The sequence below is a fragment of the Cheilinus undulatus genome, linkage group 12 (genome assembly GCF_018320785.1).
Source record: "Cheilinus undulatus linkage group 12, ASM1832078v1, whole genome shotgun sequence".
Lineage (NCBI taxonomy): Eukaryota > Metazoa > Chordata > Actinopteri > Labriformes > Labridae > Cheilinus > Cheilinus undulatus.
The window spans coordinates 16,181,695-16,200,323 of record NC_054876.1 but is presented as its reverse complement, the minus strand read 5'-3'; the positions used below and the strand labels follow the sequence as shown (position 1 = coordinate 16,200,323).

Here is an 18,629-nt window from a genome sequence, read left to right as displayed (position 1 = left end):
AAACAAGCAAAAATAACTAATGTATTTCTATTTCAACTGCTGTTAACACCAGAACCACCAGTCTCTATACAGGTCAGTATTAATTTTGGCAGCTATTTTTAATTTGAGTCTCATTCTTAGTCTTGACTTTTAGTCCAAACATTTGTTCTCTTGCCTGAATCTGGTACCAAACCATTGTAGTGTATCATATGCACCCTGCAAAACCTGGGGGCCCTGTGTTCTACAGCTGAGAGGAAGAATAGATACAGATGTGTTGTACTTTGACAGATTTACCCACAGTGGAGAAATATCACAGATTTTGAGTGTCTTGAGTGTCTTACTTTTAGTCAGTTTTAGTCATCAAAGATCTATTTTTGGGTAGTCTTAGTCTAGTTTTCCTCTGGAAAAAAGGCTGTCAACAAACATTTTTAGTCATTGTTTTAGTCAGTGAAATTAACACTGCAGCAGATAAATGTTACCTGTCATTCTGCACTGATTTTCACGATGAGCGCTGATCGAGATCAGTTATTTAACCACAGACAATGGCTTATAGACACTTTGTCACTGTCAGGAGATGATCCGTCACATCTCTGATCCTTCCAGGACTGGAAAATATAAAATGAAAAAAAAAAAACAAAAAAAAAACAAAAGAAATCACATCCCATGTTCAGAGCTCAAATCATTTTAATTGCCTTAAAAGATGCTGCAACTTTACACCTTTGAAAAACACATATACGTATATTGAAAAACACAGGTCACAAAAGTTAAAAATCATACAAGAGACGACTCTTGGATTCAAGTGTTTAGACAATTGAATATACATGAAACCAATCAATATATACATTTAAAGAAGCATATACACATGACAGTGTTAAATATGCAGCGCAATGGGCACATACCAGCAATCGTCAAGTGACAAACACAGTAGCCTGCAGTGATGAAATCATACCAGTATTAAAAATGTACATGTGTTTTATTAAGCTGTTTGATCTGCTGGCACTGTAAATGCTTTTATGTTTCATACACAAAAATAAAAGCATTTTTTCTATTTAAAGAATGAGAAATCAGTTAAGGGATGAACAATATATTTAACAGCTTAAAAACTGTGCTTTCAGGACTTGTGAAAGGGCTTTAAAGTATTTTTATTATTACATTCTTGTCTTTGATCAATTATGCGTAGCAATAGTCTTCTATTGAAAGATTCCTGTGGTTACCAAGAATAACAGACAGATGCTACAGGCGCAGCTCTTGTCACTAGTGGGGTATCCATCAGAGTATACGGCAAAATTTAAACACTGATTTTGAAATTAGGCTGAAGGGAATGTTAATTTTTGCATTGTTCCATCCACTTCTGTCGTGTGAGTTTTAGGAGTCAACAAGTCGAGTACTTGGGATACTACTCATGGAAAAATTATGAAGCAGAAGATGGATCAGTGGAGCAGGGAATCATGGTTTATAGCTTGGAAGCTAGCGGCAAGTTAAATTAAACAAAGGAGGGTTTTGTCTTGTAAATGGAGAGTTTTAGACAATTCTTTCTGCAGCTTTCTGCTCTAAGAGATCTAATAACAGCCCTGGGTGCTTACTTAAGTGTTAATACAAAGACACTGTTGTTTATTTTCTAAACATCTATCACTTGCAAAAAGCTGTACTTTGACTTAATCCACGCGTCAACTTTTCCACCTCCTCTAAGCATATTTTTGTGATATTCCAGTGTTTTTGCTGAATTGCAGCATCTCTGGTTTCCAGGGGTTTTGGTATCCATGTAACGAGAATATTTTTAAAACTGATGGATGGAAACCACACTACAATTTATGAAGCGCTTAAGCCTGGTTTATAACATGTAAGTCCATGGAAAGAAGTCTGGTTAATTTGACGTCTGTTTACCTTTGGTAAAGCAGAATGGAAAGAATAACACTAAAGAAAAAATACATAAAATCTACCAGACTGAAGATAACTCAAGACAGAATAACGCAAACAGATGATTCACTGATTCATGCAGATCTGTTAATCTTGCCTTGCTTTCACCATCCATAGGAATGTTCAGCTTGAGTAAAAACAGCTCGGTTAGCTGCTTTTAAGAAGTAAGTAGTGATGTAATAAGCAAGATAATGCATACTGGGTGGAACGTTATTGTGCAGGAGCCATAAATGTAATGACAGCCTGTTCACATAAGGCTGCATCATTATAGCTGTCTTTCTAAAATCATTTTTCACACATTTACAGTGCTTAACAAATTTATTAGACCACCCTAACCCTAACCAAAGTAAGGTTTATGCCACAGCTGCCCTAAATTAACAGCATTGGGAATTACCAAAATCATTTTTTTATGTTTCTGCAATGGTTAATACACCAATATGTAGAAGCTCTTTAACCCAAATGATATTTTTTAGGCTAAAATATAATTATTATTGTTATCCATGAATTTTCAAATTAACTGATTTACAAAAAACTGAAAAAATTGTAAAGCACATTAATATTTCTTGATTAATATGTCAAATTATAGTTATTTACTTGCATTCCTGACCAGAAAATGAGTTTTAGTGGTTGAATGTTATGCTTGATTCATTTCTGACTCCTCAGAGAAGCCTTGTGAGCCGGCTCAAATTTGGGTGAATTCAGTTTGAAATCCCTCATTCCTGTTCAAAATGGTACAACGTGGAGAGCTCACTGAAAATGAAAGAGTCCGCATTAAAGCACTTCATGATGCTGGATGGTCTTTGAGACAATATGACAGGTGGTCTAATAAATTTTTTAAGCACTGTATGTCAGAGTTGTGATTGGTTGATACAGCTAGTCCTAGTCTAAAGCTGTTTTCACCAAGCAGTCTGGTTCAGTTTGGTTCAATGTGGCAGCAGTTGTTTACATTTCCAACAGAGCTGAGCAACACGGTGTCAAATTTATACCCCATGTTTTTTCCCCTTTGTGGTCAGTGTTATGTCGAAGTACGGCAAAATTAAAAGAGATAAAGCATTTAAAGCAGAGGGGTCAAACTAAGGCCCGGGGGCCAAATCCGGCCCATGGTGCAGTTAATACAAGGCCCACAAGATTGTATCTTATTTTATTATAATGGGCAGACTTCCTCCAGTATAAAAATGTAGACTTAACCTTTATCATTTTATATATCCTTGTTAAATCATAAAAATGTTAAACAGTAAAGAGTAAAAATAATATGAAAAAAGTCAGGAAAGAGGGAAGAGAAATTAAAATGAGTTTTCATGTCATGTTTTGGGCTGTATCATCCCACAGGTCAAATCTACTGCAAATTTGCCATAGAAGAAGAAATTCTTTGTTGTTAGACTCTGCATGTTTTTTCAATTCCACCCCATGCAAAAAATAAATAAATGAAACTGTTCTTCTCTTGTGTCTGTAACTTATATTATTTGTTTAACAATTCTGAGCTCTTTTTAAAGTTTTGAGTAAGAAGTTGTCTTGGTTTTGTTTTGCTCCCACTGTGTTTCTTTCTGTTCCAGACAAGGCGGAGCCAAAATACGTCTTGTCACGTAGGGTGGGCATGGATGATAAAAATCACCTCAAACATCAGATGGAGTGTTTTCATGGACACTGATGCAAATGAGTCAGCATTAACTACCCCTCTCAATCGGAATTAAATTTCTTAAAGACCAGATCAGAGAATTAAATTCTGAACCAAGTGTTATACGAAGTATCTTTAATCAGATCAGGCATTTATTCTGATTACAAGTAATCCATATAAGCAGAGAGCCTATGATGTGGCCCTCTGTAGGGATAAAATTTATTTGTAGCCTATGTCTCTTCTTGTTGCGATGACAATATCAAATCAGAGGGTTAAGCTGTTACAACACAAAAAAACTGTGGTGCTGGGCTTGAGAAAAACTGAAATGATCCGTTGCAGCTCACAGCTTGTGTCAAAGCCCAAGACAGGCCAACAGAGACACTCGCTATATGTTACTGTTATTACAGATGTCAAATTTGGAGAGCAGCAAATATGTTTAACTTCATTGCTCCCACTGATACAAAAGGGTGATATTTGGCCTCTGATCTGGCTGCTATTAAGTGTTGGAGCGAAACTGGACTGAGTTGTGGTCAATCATATATCACTCTGCGCTACTTATGGTGGTATTCTAATAGTTTCTGCTGCTCCGTCGAAAAATTATACCGCAATGATAGTAGAGTCTAGCACAAACCCTAATCATTTACCAATGTGAAGCAACGGAAAGTAGTACATTTTGATAGGTAGCATAAATTGCCCGACTTGTGTGTGCATCATGGACGTAGCACTGGGGAAAAGGGTGCAGATTAGTGGCCCATGGGGAGTCTTTAATAAAAACTGTGTTTTTATTTATTTTTAAAAATTAAATCACAAGCAACTACATGAATTGGTCAACAGACTGAAATTTGTATAAAATAGAGTGAAATACAATACTGGGGGGCCCCTACTCCTCCCTTAGAAATGTCCAAATGGTATAGTCCAGTGCTGCAAAATAATGCAAGTAAATTTAATTTAACCATAGTAAAAATATTGCTCATACACTGGTAAGTTATGGTTCAGAAAAACATTTAAATGCATAGATATTTGTAAAAATGATGCAACATTTGTTGCTTGGCTAGCCAGTTAAGGGGGTGCCCTGTGTAATATTCTTTTTGGGGGCCCAAATCCTTGGCTATGCCCCTGGTGTGCATTACAACACAACACGTATGTTTTAAGCGATGATGATGGTGTTTTAAATATCCATTCTGTGACAGAAATTGTACAGGTAATATTATTGATCCTGGTTACAGTCTACCACTAGTTTCTGCTGCTAATACTTGAAAAAAGGTACCCTCTGCTGGCGCAACAAGCGTGCCTTTCCGACCCTAAAGAGTGGAGCTGGACTCACTGCAGTCTGCCGATTTGTCAATAGAACGCTACTTCCTGTGTGACAGGTGTAGTACAAACACAAAACACGCCTGAGCTTATAGATTTTTTGGCCTCATTTTGTGGCATTTTTATGTAGAAAATAAACCATGTAGGGTCCTGGTTGGATAAATTAACAACTCAATTCAAGACAAGAAGTTACAAACCACAGTGATGTGTTGTTTGTGAACGAGACAGTTCTATGAGCTGGCTCTTTTATCTAAACACAGGATTCCTCTTTTTTTGTTATTAATTACACATTAAAAAGCCAAAATGGTACCAAATGAAGAGCAGTTTGACCCAAAAGACCAGCTCTTATTACTGAGCTTTACAGAATGTTCTAGACCTCCAGAAAGAGCTGGAATTCCCAAACCGGACTGCTTGCTGGAAACACACCTTTCCTTCTATTCTAACTATTTTGTTCTCCCACAGCGAATATATAAAAACATTACATTCATTTCTGCAGGTGACATTATGTACTCAAAATTATTCATCAAACTTTTTTAATAATTTAGTTACAAAGAGTCGACAGTCATGGTCAGCATGCCACTCGGCTAAACATCGTCATGCCTTCAGACATAGAATAAATACTAGAAGGACATGTAGTCGTCCATGCATTGCTCTCTGTGAGGCTTTTTTACAAACAGTTCCACAAACACATGGTGCATGCATCTACAAGCTTAAAAGGAAGCATAACATTGTTAAAACATGTATAAGTTACAGTTAGAAAATCTAACTGATTACAAAGCAGACTGACTCAGTTTGAAGTTTTGTTTGTGTTTGGATCATGTCAGATTTAAACCTTCCTTCCTGAAGACAAAGCTGTATTTACAAGAGCGTCGTGTTTCACCAACTCGGTTTATGTTTTGGAAAGAGAATTTAAAAAAGTCATAGGCAAATGTTTACAACTCAGTGTATCAATACTGCCGGACTGTTTTACAGCCGCATCTGTGATCAGTTATCTTCAAGGCATTCCTTACATTTTTTTTCGTTTGGTTTTCATCAATGAGGTCTGGCAGGGTGAGTCAAGGACTTTCACTTGTGAAGCCCCTCCAGTTTTCAGTTGGCTGTAGGTTTCCTTGTTCTTGTTCTGTTAGTGTTGGAACGATAAAGCCCTGAACTGAGATCTCTGGCGCTCTGGATCTAGTTCTCATTCAGCGTTTGTCTGAGTTTGGTGCCATACCTTCCTGCTTTTGCTACTGTAACCTCCACTCACAGCATGATCCTGTCAACACCTTGTTATTACTGCAGGGATAGTGGTAGAGTACTGTCAACGCTGAGCAAAGTGTGTTTTTGTGCGGCCCATAGTCAGATTTTCTTTTTCATGTGTTATAGTACATGCTATGATCATGTGCAACCTGTTTTAATTGTTTCTGAAGATAAAGTACAGACTTTACTGAACTGTATTCATCTCTTTACACTGCAAAAACTCAAATCTAAGTGATTGTAGTGTCTAATTCCCAGTCAAAGTATCCAATAATATTCAGAAGCCACATTCAATTGACAAATTATGCCAATGTATAAGCAAAATTTACTTGTTGAGCATCCTGAAATTAGATCTATCTTACTTAGTCAGTATGCAATGTCAACTCTACTGCTAATCTAGATTGCAGGGTTTCCCATAGTTCCATTTGCCATAGTCTAATTTATCACCATAGATTATTTTCTCCCACATCCGTTACCCGTTTCCAACTCTATCCACTGTCCTCATCTATAAATAAAGGCAAAAATAAACCAAAATATATCTTGAGAGTTTGCACCTCTGATTGCTACAATAAAGTGGTTGAGCTCTCAGCTGTTATGAAGTTGACGGACAAATAGTCTGTGAGTTGCTCTGCCAACCTCCGCTGGTCAATTGTTATGAGTCTTTTCAATCAAGACAGCACCCTACTAGTTTTATTTGCTTATCAGTGCACCCTTGATAACTTTGGTTATGAACTGGCGCAATACAAACAAAGATTGACTGATTGATTGTTGTCTTTACATGTAGAATAACAATAAATTGAGGCAAAAGACAAAAGTAGTGCCAACTCTTGGTGGCCTGGTCTGTGAAGCAGCCACTTACAATATTTGGTTTTGATGTGAGGGTTGTGGCTGCATTTCGTGGTCATGACAGCACTTGGTATATGTTTGCACCATTTTACAGGAAAACAACTTTTTTTATGGAAACTTTTTACTTTTCAAGCAATTTTGGCCTTGTTTTTTCCTTTTTGTGCCTTGAAATAAGATGTTTACCTATACCTGTCAAATTTATTTGCCTTGTAGTAAGGGTAACCTCCAATTTCCACATACTACAGCTGCGCTGCAATCAAATCTTACTGTTGAGCAAAATCGCTCCCTCTCTAGTCAATCATAGCTGTTCCTCCAGCCCCTGATGTGCCACTTCACTCCACTTCATTAGAGATAAGCTGCAGTTATATTCTTGCTGCTGGCAGGTGCCAAACCGCATCAGTTCACCTCGAGCAGATCAATCCAAACAGCTGGAAAGCATGCAATATATCCGGTCAACTTCAAAATACAACACAGTGCAGGGACTCCTGATCATGAATCATCACTATGTCAACATTAAATCTCATCCTGCAGTGAAAGCAAAAGGTCACCGGAAGGTCAGTGAGTCATAAAGCTACAGTGGCACTGTTGACAGGAGAAGTGAACTTTTCAGGTAAAAAGCCACAGAATTTGACATGAAACCACACTTCCTTTGAGTAAACATTAATCTTTTAAACTCTCAATGTACTCACTCATAGCGAAGCAATCAAACCATAGAATCATGTCGAATTGAAAGACAAATCAACCCTTTAAAAGCAAAATAATTCCACTGTTGACATGCTATTCCTGCATGAACTCGCTGTTCTCCCATGATCTCTGTCCTCTTGTCTCAAGCTAATCAGGGCAGCGCTTCCCATGTTCAAGGTCACTGGCCTTCAGTCAGGGGAAAACCGTGGTGCTGAGAAGCACGGCACAGCAGTTGTATGTGGAAACTGCAGGTAACAATCAGGGCGATCACATATTTTCAAGATCTGCTAATATGCTTTTCTCAGAGACGTTTGGGTGTTTTCTTCAGTCTCTTTGTATTGTTATGTTCTGTACTGCTGAGGTCCAAACAGCACTGTGATTTATTAAAAAAATCTGTTTGGGAAAAATATAAAACACTTGGGTCTGGATGGCTCACAGAGGAGTTGGTAGTGGATCCTGTGGTGAGCCCAGTTGGACACCATGGCTCTAGAGAAGCTTCCAGCGCACTCACACATTCTGGGAGCATTTAGGGTGTGAATGTGGAAGTGCCTTTTTTTAGTGCATTCCTCCCTCATTATGATAAATGTATGCAATAAAACAAAACATCTGCTTTCTGTTGAATCAATATGCCTTTTGACTTGTTGTTTTTATTGAATAGAGTCTTCAATTCAACACAAGATGAAAACAACAGAGATGGGAGGAGCAGGGCAGTGCTGGTCTGTACTCATCATATTGTGTTGTTGTTTTGGTTGAGAGCCCCCTGGTGGTGGAAGTTTACATACTGTATATTTAAATATTTTATTTGCAATTAATCTCTGGATTTCTTTACTTAATTCAGTAGTTAATATTTGATTTCAATTTTAGAATCTTTTGGTACCTTTGTATCATTATGAAGTTTTTGTACTTATTGTTGTAAAAAAAAAAAAAACCATTGCATTCAGAGTATATTCTGATAACATTTGATATAAGACAAAGATACCTTTTTGATTTCCAGTAGGTTTATCTTGGACTTATTAGTGTCAATTGTAACTGTAATTGTGCTGTCATCATTACTCCTGTTTTAATGATGATTTGGCATCTTTTATGATTCTCCTGTTTGGACTTCCATCATTGTGATCTACATGGATTTTGTGTGTTTGCCTGTGTGGACCCCAGGAAGAGTAGTTGCTACTTTAGAGTAGTGAGTAATGGGGATTCAAATAAATAACTAAATTCGATTAATTTCCTTTTTTGTCATATTTCTGATTTCCAATATTTGGCATTTAAAAATTTTTATTTTGGATTTTGTACTGTCTTAAACTAGGGGAAACTGACTTCTTGTTTGGAAACAGATCTGCTTTACTTTGAAAGAAATTAAGGAACTTTGAGTGGATCGTGACATCAGAACTGTGGCTGCAGCGAGATGGTGCAGTGGTTAACCAAAAGTGACCATAAAATGATTAATGTGATTTAAAAAACATGCATTAACTATGAACCTTAATTAATCATGATCATGAAATTAAGGAACTTTGAGTGGATCGTGACATCAGAACTGTGGCTGCATTGAGATGGTGCAGTGGTTAACCAAAAGGGACCATAAAATGATTAATGTGATTTAAAAAACATGCATTAACTATGAACCTTAATTAATCATGATTAAATCTATCAGCTGTTATATCTAACCAGCAGTTACGCAATTACACATAATCAGACTCAAGGTTTTGCAGTGTAAAAATATATGTACCAGGCCAGACAGGGGTTTGTATGTGTTTAGCACTGATGATGGGTTAACACTTTATGTCACTTTTGCCTCTTCGGTGCTTTTGGTTCAGCACTGAAAGACATGTTTATATACAAGCATAAGTAAATAGCTGACATGCAGAATAAGGCTCATTCATCTGGCTTTCTAAACAGCTCAATTATCATTTTAAAATGATCTTTGAGAACCCACCAAGAAAGAATGAAAGACAGATTGGGTTAGAGCATGTTTTAAGAGCTGAGAGACACTAAATTCTGGCATGCTTCACATGTCAGCCTTATTTGTCATACCCGAGGATTTTGAAACCATGCAGTGAGAATAAAAGTATCAAAACTTGTTGGCGTAGCCTATCCAAATCTTTTCCAAACTCAAAAAAGGCTAAGAGCATGCTATAACAAGTTTGCTCTCTTTATATTTATAAGACCATGCTTTTAAAATTAGTCACAGCAATAATACTGCTTTACACAAATGCTCCAGGTATTATTAGGAAGAGTGTAAATTGTTGAGCACCATTAGACATGTTGTGTGTTCTGGGGTGGTCTGCTTTGTTCTGCACCGGCTCAGTCAAACAAAAGCAGCATACCCTATAAATGTAAATGCTGAAGTACTTTGATGCTAACTTTTGATCTGCTAAAGAGTCTGTAGATAGATTTTCACAAAATATGTCATAGCAATTTTATGCAGAATATGTAAAGACAAAACAATCTTTAATAACAGTGACTGTAAGACTCCAAAAAAAGCATCAAATCCAGCTGGGGAGGAAACGTTCTGTCTTCTAGTTGTTGAGGATCATGTGTTTAACAATAAATGAAGTGATTTACTGTCACTAAAGACTAAATAGCTGAAGTTGACTTGGCCTCAGCTGGGCGTAAATAAAGAAGTAACAAGCTCCAACAAACTTCTGGACACCAATTTATGCTGAGTGCACCAAGACAGACTGGTTTTAGCTGAGCCAAGTACTGCCAAGCTATGCATTTCCATGTAGTTTAACTTCTCCCATCAAACTCATCACAGAAGATATGAATGACTAAAGAAAAAGGAATCTTAATTTTGCAATGGAGAAGTAAGGGATCCTTACATAGAACATCAAAACGTTCCCTCTGCAACACAAGTCCCATCAATGCATCCGATAAGAACAGCCAATCAAGATATTAATTAGAAGTCCTGCTTGCTTGTTGGATGGGGGATGAAGTTTTATAGTTGTTTCTACTGTCAAAGAAATGCTATGTTTTGCCCAGTGTTCTGCTTCCAATGAACATTAGCTGACCATTTGCTAAGCCCTGCCCCTGAAGCTCACACAGACAAACATTTAAAGGGATACTTCAACATTTTGGCAAATTCGCCCATTGTCATAATTCCTATAGTCTTCGTAATAGGTTCATTACCTTCAGTTGTCGGTGCAAGCTATTTTTAGATTGGCGCTGCCAAGTTCGGACCTGCTGTGCGAACTCAATGTAAGCAGACATATTCTGGCTTTCCCTTGTCAAACTCATCAAATACACAATCCAACAACTCCAAAACGCTCTCGTGGACAAGTTGTGACCTGTACATTCACCACGCTATGAAATAATCATGGAACATTACGAGACAGAGATGTTAAAAGTTAAATGCAAAGCCGGAACTACACTCCAGACATGGCTGCTGCACTGTGTCACTCTGCCCAGTGGTTTACTCAAGAAATAGTTCAGAGTATTTGCTTCATGTGTCGTAATGTTACATAATTATACATTATTATTTCATAGCGTGGTGAATGTGCAGGTCACAACTTGTCCACGAGAGTGTTTTGGAGTTGTTGGATTGTGTATTTGATTAGTTTGATGAGGAAAAGCCGGAATACCGTCTGCTTACATTGAGTTGGCACAGCAGGTCCGAACTCGGTAGCGCCAATCTAAAAATAGCTTGCAACAACAACTGAAGGTAACAAACCTATTACTAAAACTATAGGGATTATGGCAATGGGCAAATTTGCCAAAATGTTGAAGTATCCCTTTAACATGCTGCCTAAGCAAGAGGCATCCAGCAGCAGACCTCTAAAATGGGATGACCTCAACAGTAGGGTGGGAAGAGTTGTACTAATCCTTGTTGGGTGTTTCCTTAGTTTATGTTGTGTTATTTTTTTATTTCACCCCCCTTACCCTAACCTTTAAAGTTTATGTGCCTAACCCTAACACTCTTTGGGTTTTCCTTAATTGTGGTTGTTAAGTCTAAATTTTAGTAAATTTTTTATTTTTATTCATAAAATTCTGCAGTTGTGAAAAATAGCAATTTACTGTAACCTCTGACAGCAAGCAGAAAATATAAGACATTCAGTACATCATTCTGGTTCTGGCTTGAGTAATGTATGTCACTTCCCACCCCACGGTTGAGATTGCCAAATTGTAGAGGTGTGCAACAAATGAGCCCTAAACACCCCACCATAGAGGTCTGCAGTCAGATCCCCTTGGCCTAAGCTAACACTAATGGTTGTTAGTTGAGTGGGCTTTTACTACAGCTATAAGGGATCTCCAATTGTCAAAGAACAAAAAAAAACATGTGGCAAGATGATATGGTGAGCTTAGGCTATGATGCTGAAACTGGCCATTAACATCTGCAACAATGAGCTAACTTATGGTAATGTTATATGGCAAAGGTTGCTGTAACATTTGTAAGGAACATGCATTTGTGGGATGAACAGCAGAGCTGAGTATGTGGGATGCATCCCTGAAGAATTTGTCAAATCTTCTTTGCCAGTGCCAAATAGCTTATTTTGCTGATGCTATTTTCCTTGTTTTGAGCTCCCATGCTTGACCTCAACACCTCTGAGCATGAGCCCTACTACAGTGGTAAGAAGGTATCTGCTCCGAGAATCAGCATGCCACGTTTGGGTCTGGACTGGGCCTATATGATAGGGCAACTTCAAGCTGGTGTTCTGCAAAATCAAGTTGTGGCATTCTTTGGAGTGAGCCCTAGAATCATCTCCAATTTTAAGGACAAGGTCCATAAAATGGGGCATGTCAGAGACAGGGCGTCCCAAGAAGATGACACCCCAAGAAGATCACTTCCTCACCCTGTCAGCACTTAGGAACTGCAGGCTGTCTTCTACTGTCAATCCGGAACAGACTACACACAGCCAATCCCCGGTCTCATAGGGCTGCCAAGAGGCCTGCCATGACTGCCCTTCACCGTCAGCCCCGTTTGCACTAGTGTCAGCAACACATGCACTAGAACCTGAACATGTGGAGAAACGTTATGTTCAGTGATGAGTCAAGATCCTGCCTACAGCAATGTGATTGTAGGGTCAAAGTGTGGAGAAGACACGGAGAACACTATGCTGATTGCTGCACCAATAGAATAACATCTTTTTGTCTAGGTAGTGTGATGGTGTGAGGCAGCATGTCCCTCACTGGAAAAAAAAAAACAAGGCTTGTCATCATTGGAGGCAATCTCGATGCAGAGAGATATTGAGATGAGATTTTGCAACCAGTGGAAATCCTGTATCTCCACAGTCTGGGACCGAACTCTATCCTCAAAGATGACAATGCTCACCCCCACAGAGCAGGGTTTGTCAGAGACTACTTCCAGAATTTGGGAGTGGAGAAGATGGAATGTCCTGTCAGCACCTCAACCCCACTGTACACTTGTGGGATCATTTTGGGCGTGCTGAACATGCCAGAGTGATTAACACAACCACACTAGCTGATTTGCGAAATGTTGGTTGAAGAATGGGATGCCATCCCACAGCAGTGTGTGACCAGGCTGGTGAAGTTGTGTCTGGTTGCATGCTACAGAAGCTCCTGTTTGTTAAATAAACTGTTAAATTGCCAATATGTTGTGTTTCTTCAGACTTCAATCGCCCAACCCACCAAACAACACCAAACAAGAGTCAATGGCAAAATAAGCTGTTTGGCAGTGGCAGAGAAGATCTGGCAAATTTTTCAAGAGTACAACCCACAGCTTTGCTGCTCATCCCACAAATGCATGTTCCTTACAAATGTGGCACCATTAAAACAGGGAAATACACATGAAGCATTGTCATGACAAAGAAGTAACCTACCAAACACAAAATCCCTTACTTTTTTGTGCTAACTTTATAAGTATCAGTAAAACCCCAGGGAAATCAGCTGCTATTCTCTGGAGGTCTACAAGCCAGATGCCCAAAGCATTGCAAGAACTGTGATTGGCTTGTTTATTGGCTTGTTGTGGTGAAGGAGGGTGCTTAGTGGTTGGTCAATTATGTCTCTCGCTGTGCTTTTAAATACTGCTATTATCTGCTTTGCTCTGCTGTCTTTAATGTTGAAGTCTTTCAATGAGATCCCCCGCCCCCCTGATATATTGAGTAATGTTGGTTATGGCATGATGAGAAAGGAGAGGTTTAAAAAAAGTGGGATGGGGCAGGGTATTGCTTGTCTTGGCCATGAAAGGAGAAGTTCTGTGTATATTCAAGCAGAGCTGGCCTTCTAGGGGCAAAACCTTTTGATCGTCTCATTATCTGAGTAAATAGGGTTTGCAGTCAATCTCAGATGACTCTCTATTTTGTTTTTTTCCACCTTTTCATTTGCCAGCAAGATGCACTGCCATTGTGATTGTATTATCTTACATAGAAGTCTGAGATAAACCTAAGCACCATGACAGCTACAAAAGTTTCATCAAGTTAAACACAATCGGGTATTAGTCAAAGTGGAGCACAGGAAATAGAGTTCTAATGCTCTAATGGTTATTTCAGACTGGATGCATGTTTGCTGTGTGATGGCTGTTAGCTCCAGCTGGCGCAGTCATGGCTTTTATACAAGTGGCATGTGTACTATGTGTTGACTATAGCTACTTTCACACTGCCTCTCTTTTCCGTGTCTGTTATGCCTTCGTTCTGCAACGCCGTTTTGTATGAAAGTGACCGTTCCGCAATGGGGAGTCGATCTCACCCCACCTCTGATCTGGATCGAGAGGTAGCATCAGAGCCGTAACAGACTTTTCCGCAACTAGTGTGAAAGGACGTCACGGCATTCCGCAACGGTGAGTGTGCGCTGCTGTCTCCATAAACAGGAGATTTAAAAACCAGCGTGGTTCAATCGAGCGAAAACCACAGCGGGATAAAACAAAGAATAATGTGGATTAACTGGAGAGACTGCGAGGTTAGAGAGCTGATCACACTCTGTACAGGAGAGGAGAGAGCAGACACATCTCTGCTCACAGCAGCGTCTGAAAAGTTCCATGCTGTTTTCAAGTGAGCTTGGCACTCTGAAGTTTCCGACCTCTGACGTAAATACGTGTGCTGTGACACTGCCTAAAATTGGAGGAGGAAAAAGTCTATTGGATCTAATAGATCAAAATGAATTTTCATGTTATTTTCCCCGTATTTCATTTAGAAAACACAAAGTTTTGAACCGAGAAATCCAGAGTTTCAAGTTTCGTTGAAAGCATCAGCTCGGGCAGCGTCTGCCATCTGATTACGGGATGCCAGGGTGTGTTTAAGCTCATGTGTGCATGGCTCTGTTACATCTTTGTGTGAATTGCTTGTTGCAGAACAGAGATGGGCATTCCTTTTCGCTTTTATTGCAGAATCTCTGTGTAAAAATGGCTTATGTCTCCTTAAAGTCACAGCCCTGTCTGCACAAAGTTTTACTTCAATAAAAGCTATAAAATGCACTTTTTTACCTCCATGGCTTTATGAATGTCAGAGATTTTAAGTTGAAAATTGCAAAAAATGATGTAATTTAGGATAGAATTGATACATGTCTGCAAAATGTACATTTTTGGTTATTATTTTTTCACTGGTCTTTGTGTCTTTTACTGGGCTGTTTTCAGGTTTCTGCCAAATAAATTGCAGGCTAAAGGGTTCCTAACATACAGTAAGAACAAAATAACTGACTGGCATCGTGGTGTGTAAACTCCAAAAAACAAGGACAAGAAAATCCTCTGATGTGCAGAGACTACAGTACAGACCTTAACCAGTCTTAACTAGGCTTTACTGTACTAGTGTGAGAGTTTTCAGTGTTTCAGAGGAGGATAACATGATAGTGTAACATGCTCCACAAAGATCCCCAAGAGAGGAAAAAAGTCCTCCAGTGTTAACATGGCTGATTCTATAAGTCATGAGTTATCATCCTTATGCTGGACTATTAACAGAATAGCATTAGCATCACTAGCATTAGGACCAAGCTGAAGGCTTACCCCAGAGAGCTGATTTAGCAGGCATTTGAAACTTCTTTTTAAAATCTACAACTGAAAAAAAGTTAATGGTTCTTATGGGTTAACGAGCATCAGGTGTAGGAAATTATCGTTTCTCAGTATTGGCCCCAAAAGTACATATCGTGCATTACTACTTTCTATCAAAAGAATCGGCTATTAAACATCGAACAAATACCCATTATTGTCAGTTTGTTTTACAGTTTGTTTTGTTGTGTTTGTTTAGTAGGAGGTGTTAGGTCTAGAAAGCATTCAACACACTTGTAACACATTCTAAGGATGTAAACAAACATATTTGCTAAAAAAACCCCACTCTTATTTATTTATTTATTTATCTATATACCACGGTTAAAAGGTAAACATGGCTCTTTTCATGTCTTTTTTGTCTGGAGAACGCGTCACAGAGAGGCAGTCTGCAAACCCTGATTTGTCAAAATGTGCACTGAAATAAAAATCAAGCCACCTTGCAGCAGTTACGCAGCCACTACACACCCAGTGTGAACCACCAGTAGGTCAGACGTATAATTTGTATTTTACGCCCAGCTGGTGCACTCAACTCTATAGAGTCTGAAAAGTGTCATTGAGAGAATTTACCTTTATTTCTATGATTTTTTTCCCTTAGTCAAGATTTTTCTTTTCAGTTCATGTCACAGAAAGGCATCACCTACAGGAAAGTGTTTATTTCTGACCCCATTTAGAGTAGAAAATAGGATGTGATTATCTTGTGATTTACAATTTCCTATCTGTAAAACAAAACAGGATGCACCGTTTGTAATATGCAGCCACCTTTTCAGCCATGCATGATCCTGTCTGCCTCCACAAATAAACAATAAAAAACTGAAGGCTGTAAATGGTTCATAAACCTACAGAGGATGTTGTGGTTGATCATCTACTTCTCAAAGCCATGATGGTTTTATTTTGACTTGAAAATCAGTATGTAGAGTTCTACTAGCATTGTAGTTTCTTTTACAGCACCATAACTACAGTTAATTCACAATGACACAGCAGAGAAACCTTTTTTTTTCCTCAGAAAAATCTGATAAGTTTACTGACCACAAATGTAGCACATCATATTCATGTTTTGCAAGCAGGAAACTTTAGTACCATATCAATGATGATTGTCATAGCAATTTTATGCAGAATAGAGTCACACTGTCAGGTCAGGATTTTTAACATTGTTTTGATAAAAATTTCATTAAGAAACTTTTTTAAACACCAATTTTAAGGCACTAATACACTTAAATGCCTCCAAAGCTGTATTTACAAGTTGAATCTCATGAAAATGAATCGTCAGATGAACCTGGAGAAAGCACTTAAAATAACAAATTTGCAAAGTTAATGGAAAAGAAGTGTTTGTTTCCTTCTGTGATCCAGAATTATATTTAGGCTGGCTCTATTTGTTACATTTTATGAGCACCTTGCTGAGTGTTTGTGTACTGAAGGTCACCAGAGGGACTTAATCTTTCAACCCTGCCACTTTTAGCTCACCGTCCTCTTGATTTACAGACTTTATGTAAAGTAGCATGTCTACTCCGGCTAAAAACACAAACTCTCCACTCAGAAATAGCAGCGCTGACAACAGATGATGCCTTGCACTGCTTCAGATAAAAGCTTTAACAGTTAAGAACAAACTATCTCAATTATGGCTAAAAGGAAAAAAGATTGTAGGACAGGGCTCAGAGCCATTAGACTGAAGATGTCGGGAAACAGAACCTTTGTTAAAGTTTATGGAGGCAGCGAAAATGAATCATTTTTTATTAAAAAAAAATCCTTCTACTTGTGAAACAAGATTGGTTTGGCCAAACCTGCCAGGATCTTTGGTACATGGACTGAGATAATCTCCCCAATCATCTCTGGAAAGCTGACCTTGGTGGGGAGAGACTGAGCCTGGACAAAGAGGTCAAATGTAAACTGATGGAGCTTTTTCACGGTCTGAAACAAAAGAGACACACAAATAAAAAACATGTGCATTAAATTAACTTTAAGCAGAGTTTCAACAATGACTCAGGGAAATTATGCTCGTCCTTAAAACAGATGGATGGGGCTGGCCACACACGAGCAGATTTTAAGCCCTATTGTGACCTGACTCGAGGTGTATCACATCTGAATATTTGTCCAAATAATCAAGTGCGTTGTATCAGTAAGATTATCTTACTGCTCTCTATCAAGTCAGAGCCTCCCTAACCTGAACTCAGAAATATCAAACATCATTAAATGATTTCAGGTCTGGCTGCCTCCGATAGAATACCTGCATCAGCCACTATTGGAAGCAAAGAGAATGGGCAGCATCACCAGCCGGATGCTGCATACTTTCATTGCTCATAAAATTACAACATCTTCGTCACAGCCGAGATTTCACGCTTATCCTCTTTTCTTCATTTTTTGACTTCTTGCTGCAGAACAGAACACAAGGAAAGAAAGCCACAAATGTCAATCATCCTCTGTCTTTATCTTCCTTCTGAAATCACGTTTGTGAGAGCTCTGTCTGAGGCTGGCCACACACTAGACAATTTTCAAATCATAAATGATTTTAAAACACGAGTCATGAGGATAATTTCAAACAGTTGTCTTAAAATCCTCTGAACGCAAACACTAGATGACTCAGCCAGACCAGACACCTCCTGACCTGCCAACGGCCTCACGTAATCACGTGACTTCAGAAGCAAAATAAACATAGATGTTCGGCTTGCTGTCTCTTCACAATAAGCTGTCCTGGCATGCATTACATGTGCAGCAAAAACCATAAAACAAGGGTGAGAACATGGATGAAATCCTGGCTGGGATGAAGGCCCCGTTGTGTTTATGTTTTTTATGCAGCAAAACTATGCAAGATCTAGCTGATCGCGCTTCCCTGTTTGTTCACTCTCATTTGCTGTTTAGGGTTTTCCACCAGGCATTCTAATGCAGAATTGTAAATATCAAATGTGGGAGGCTATGGTGTGGTTTGGAGCTGTAAAATAATTGTGTTGGCACAACACACTTAATGATTATGCAAACAATACTAGTTTGCTATAAGCCTCCACTTATGATACGCCCTATGATCAACAAGGGAGGCAAATCTGGCCTAAAATTGGACTTAAAATCATTTACTGTGACCAGACTAGAACCTCAGATCAGGCCACAGATTAGTGACAAGATTTG

The 18,629-nt window shown here is 38.7% G+C and overlaps 1 protein-coding gene across 1 annotated transcript in view; it reads right to left on the bottom strand.

Annotated features, from left to right (window-relative positions):
* Positions 1-16,157: 16,157 nt before the first annotated feature.
* ar (androgen receptor) overlaps positions 16,158-18,629 on the bottom strand; it is a 64,688-nt gene continuing 62,216 nt past the window's right edge. The window contains exon 8 of the mRNA XM_041801056.1: positions 16,158-17,420. Within this exon, the coding sequence (XP_041656990.1) occupies positions 17,262-17,420 (159 nt within the window). The 3' untranslated portion in view covers positions 16,158-17,261. The remainder of the gene's footprint in view (positions 17,421-18,629) is intronic.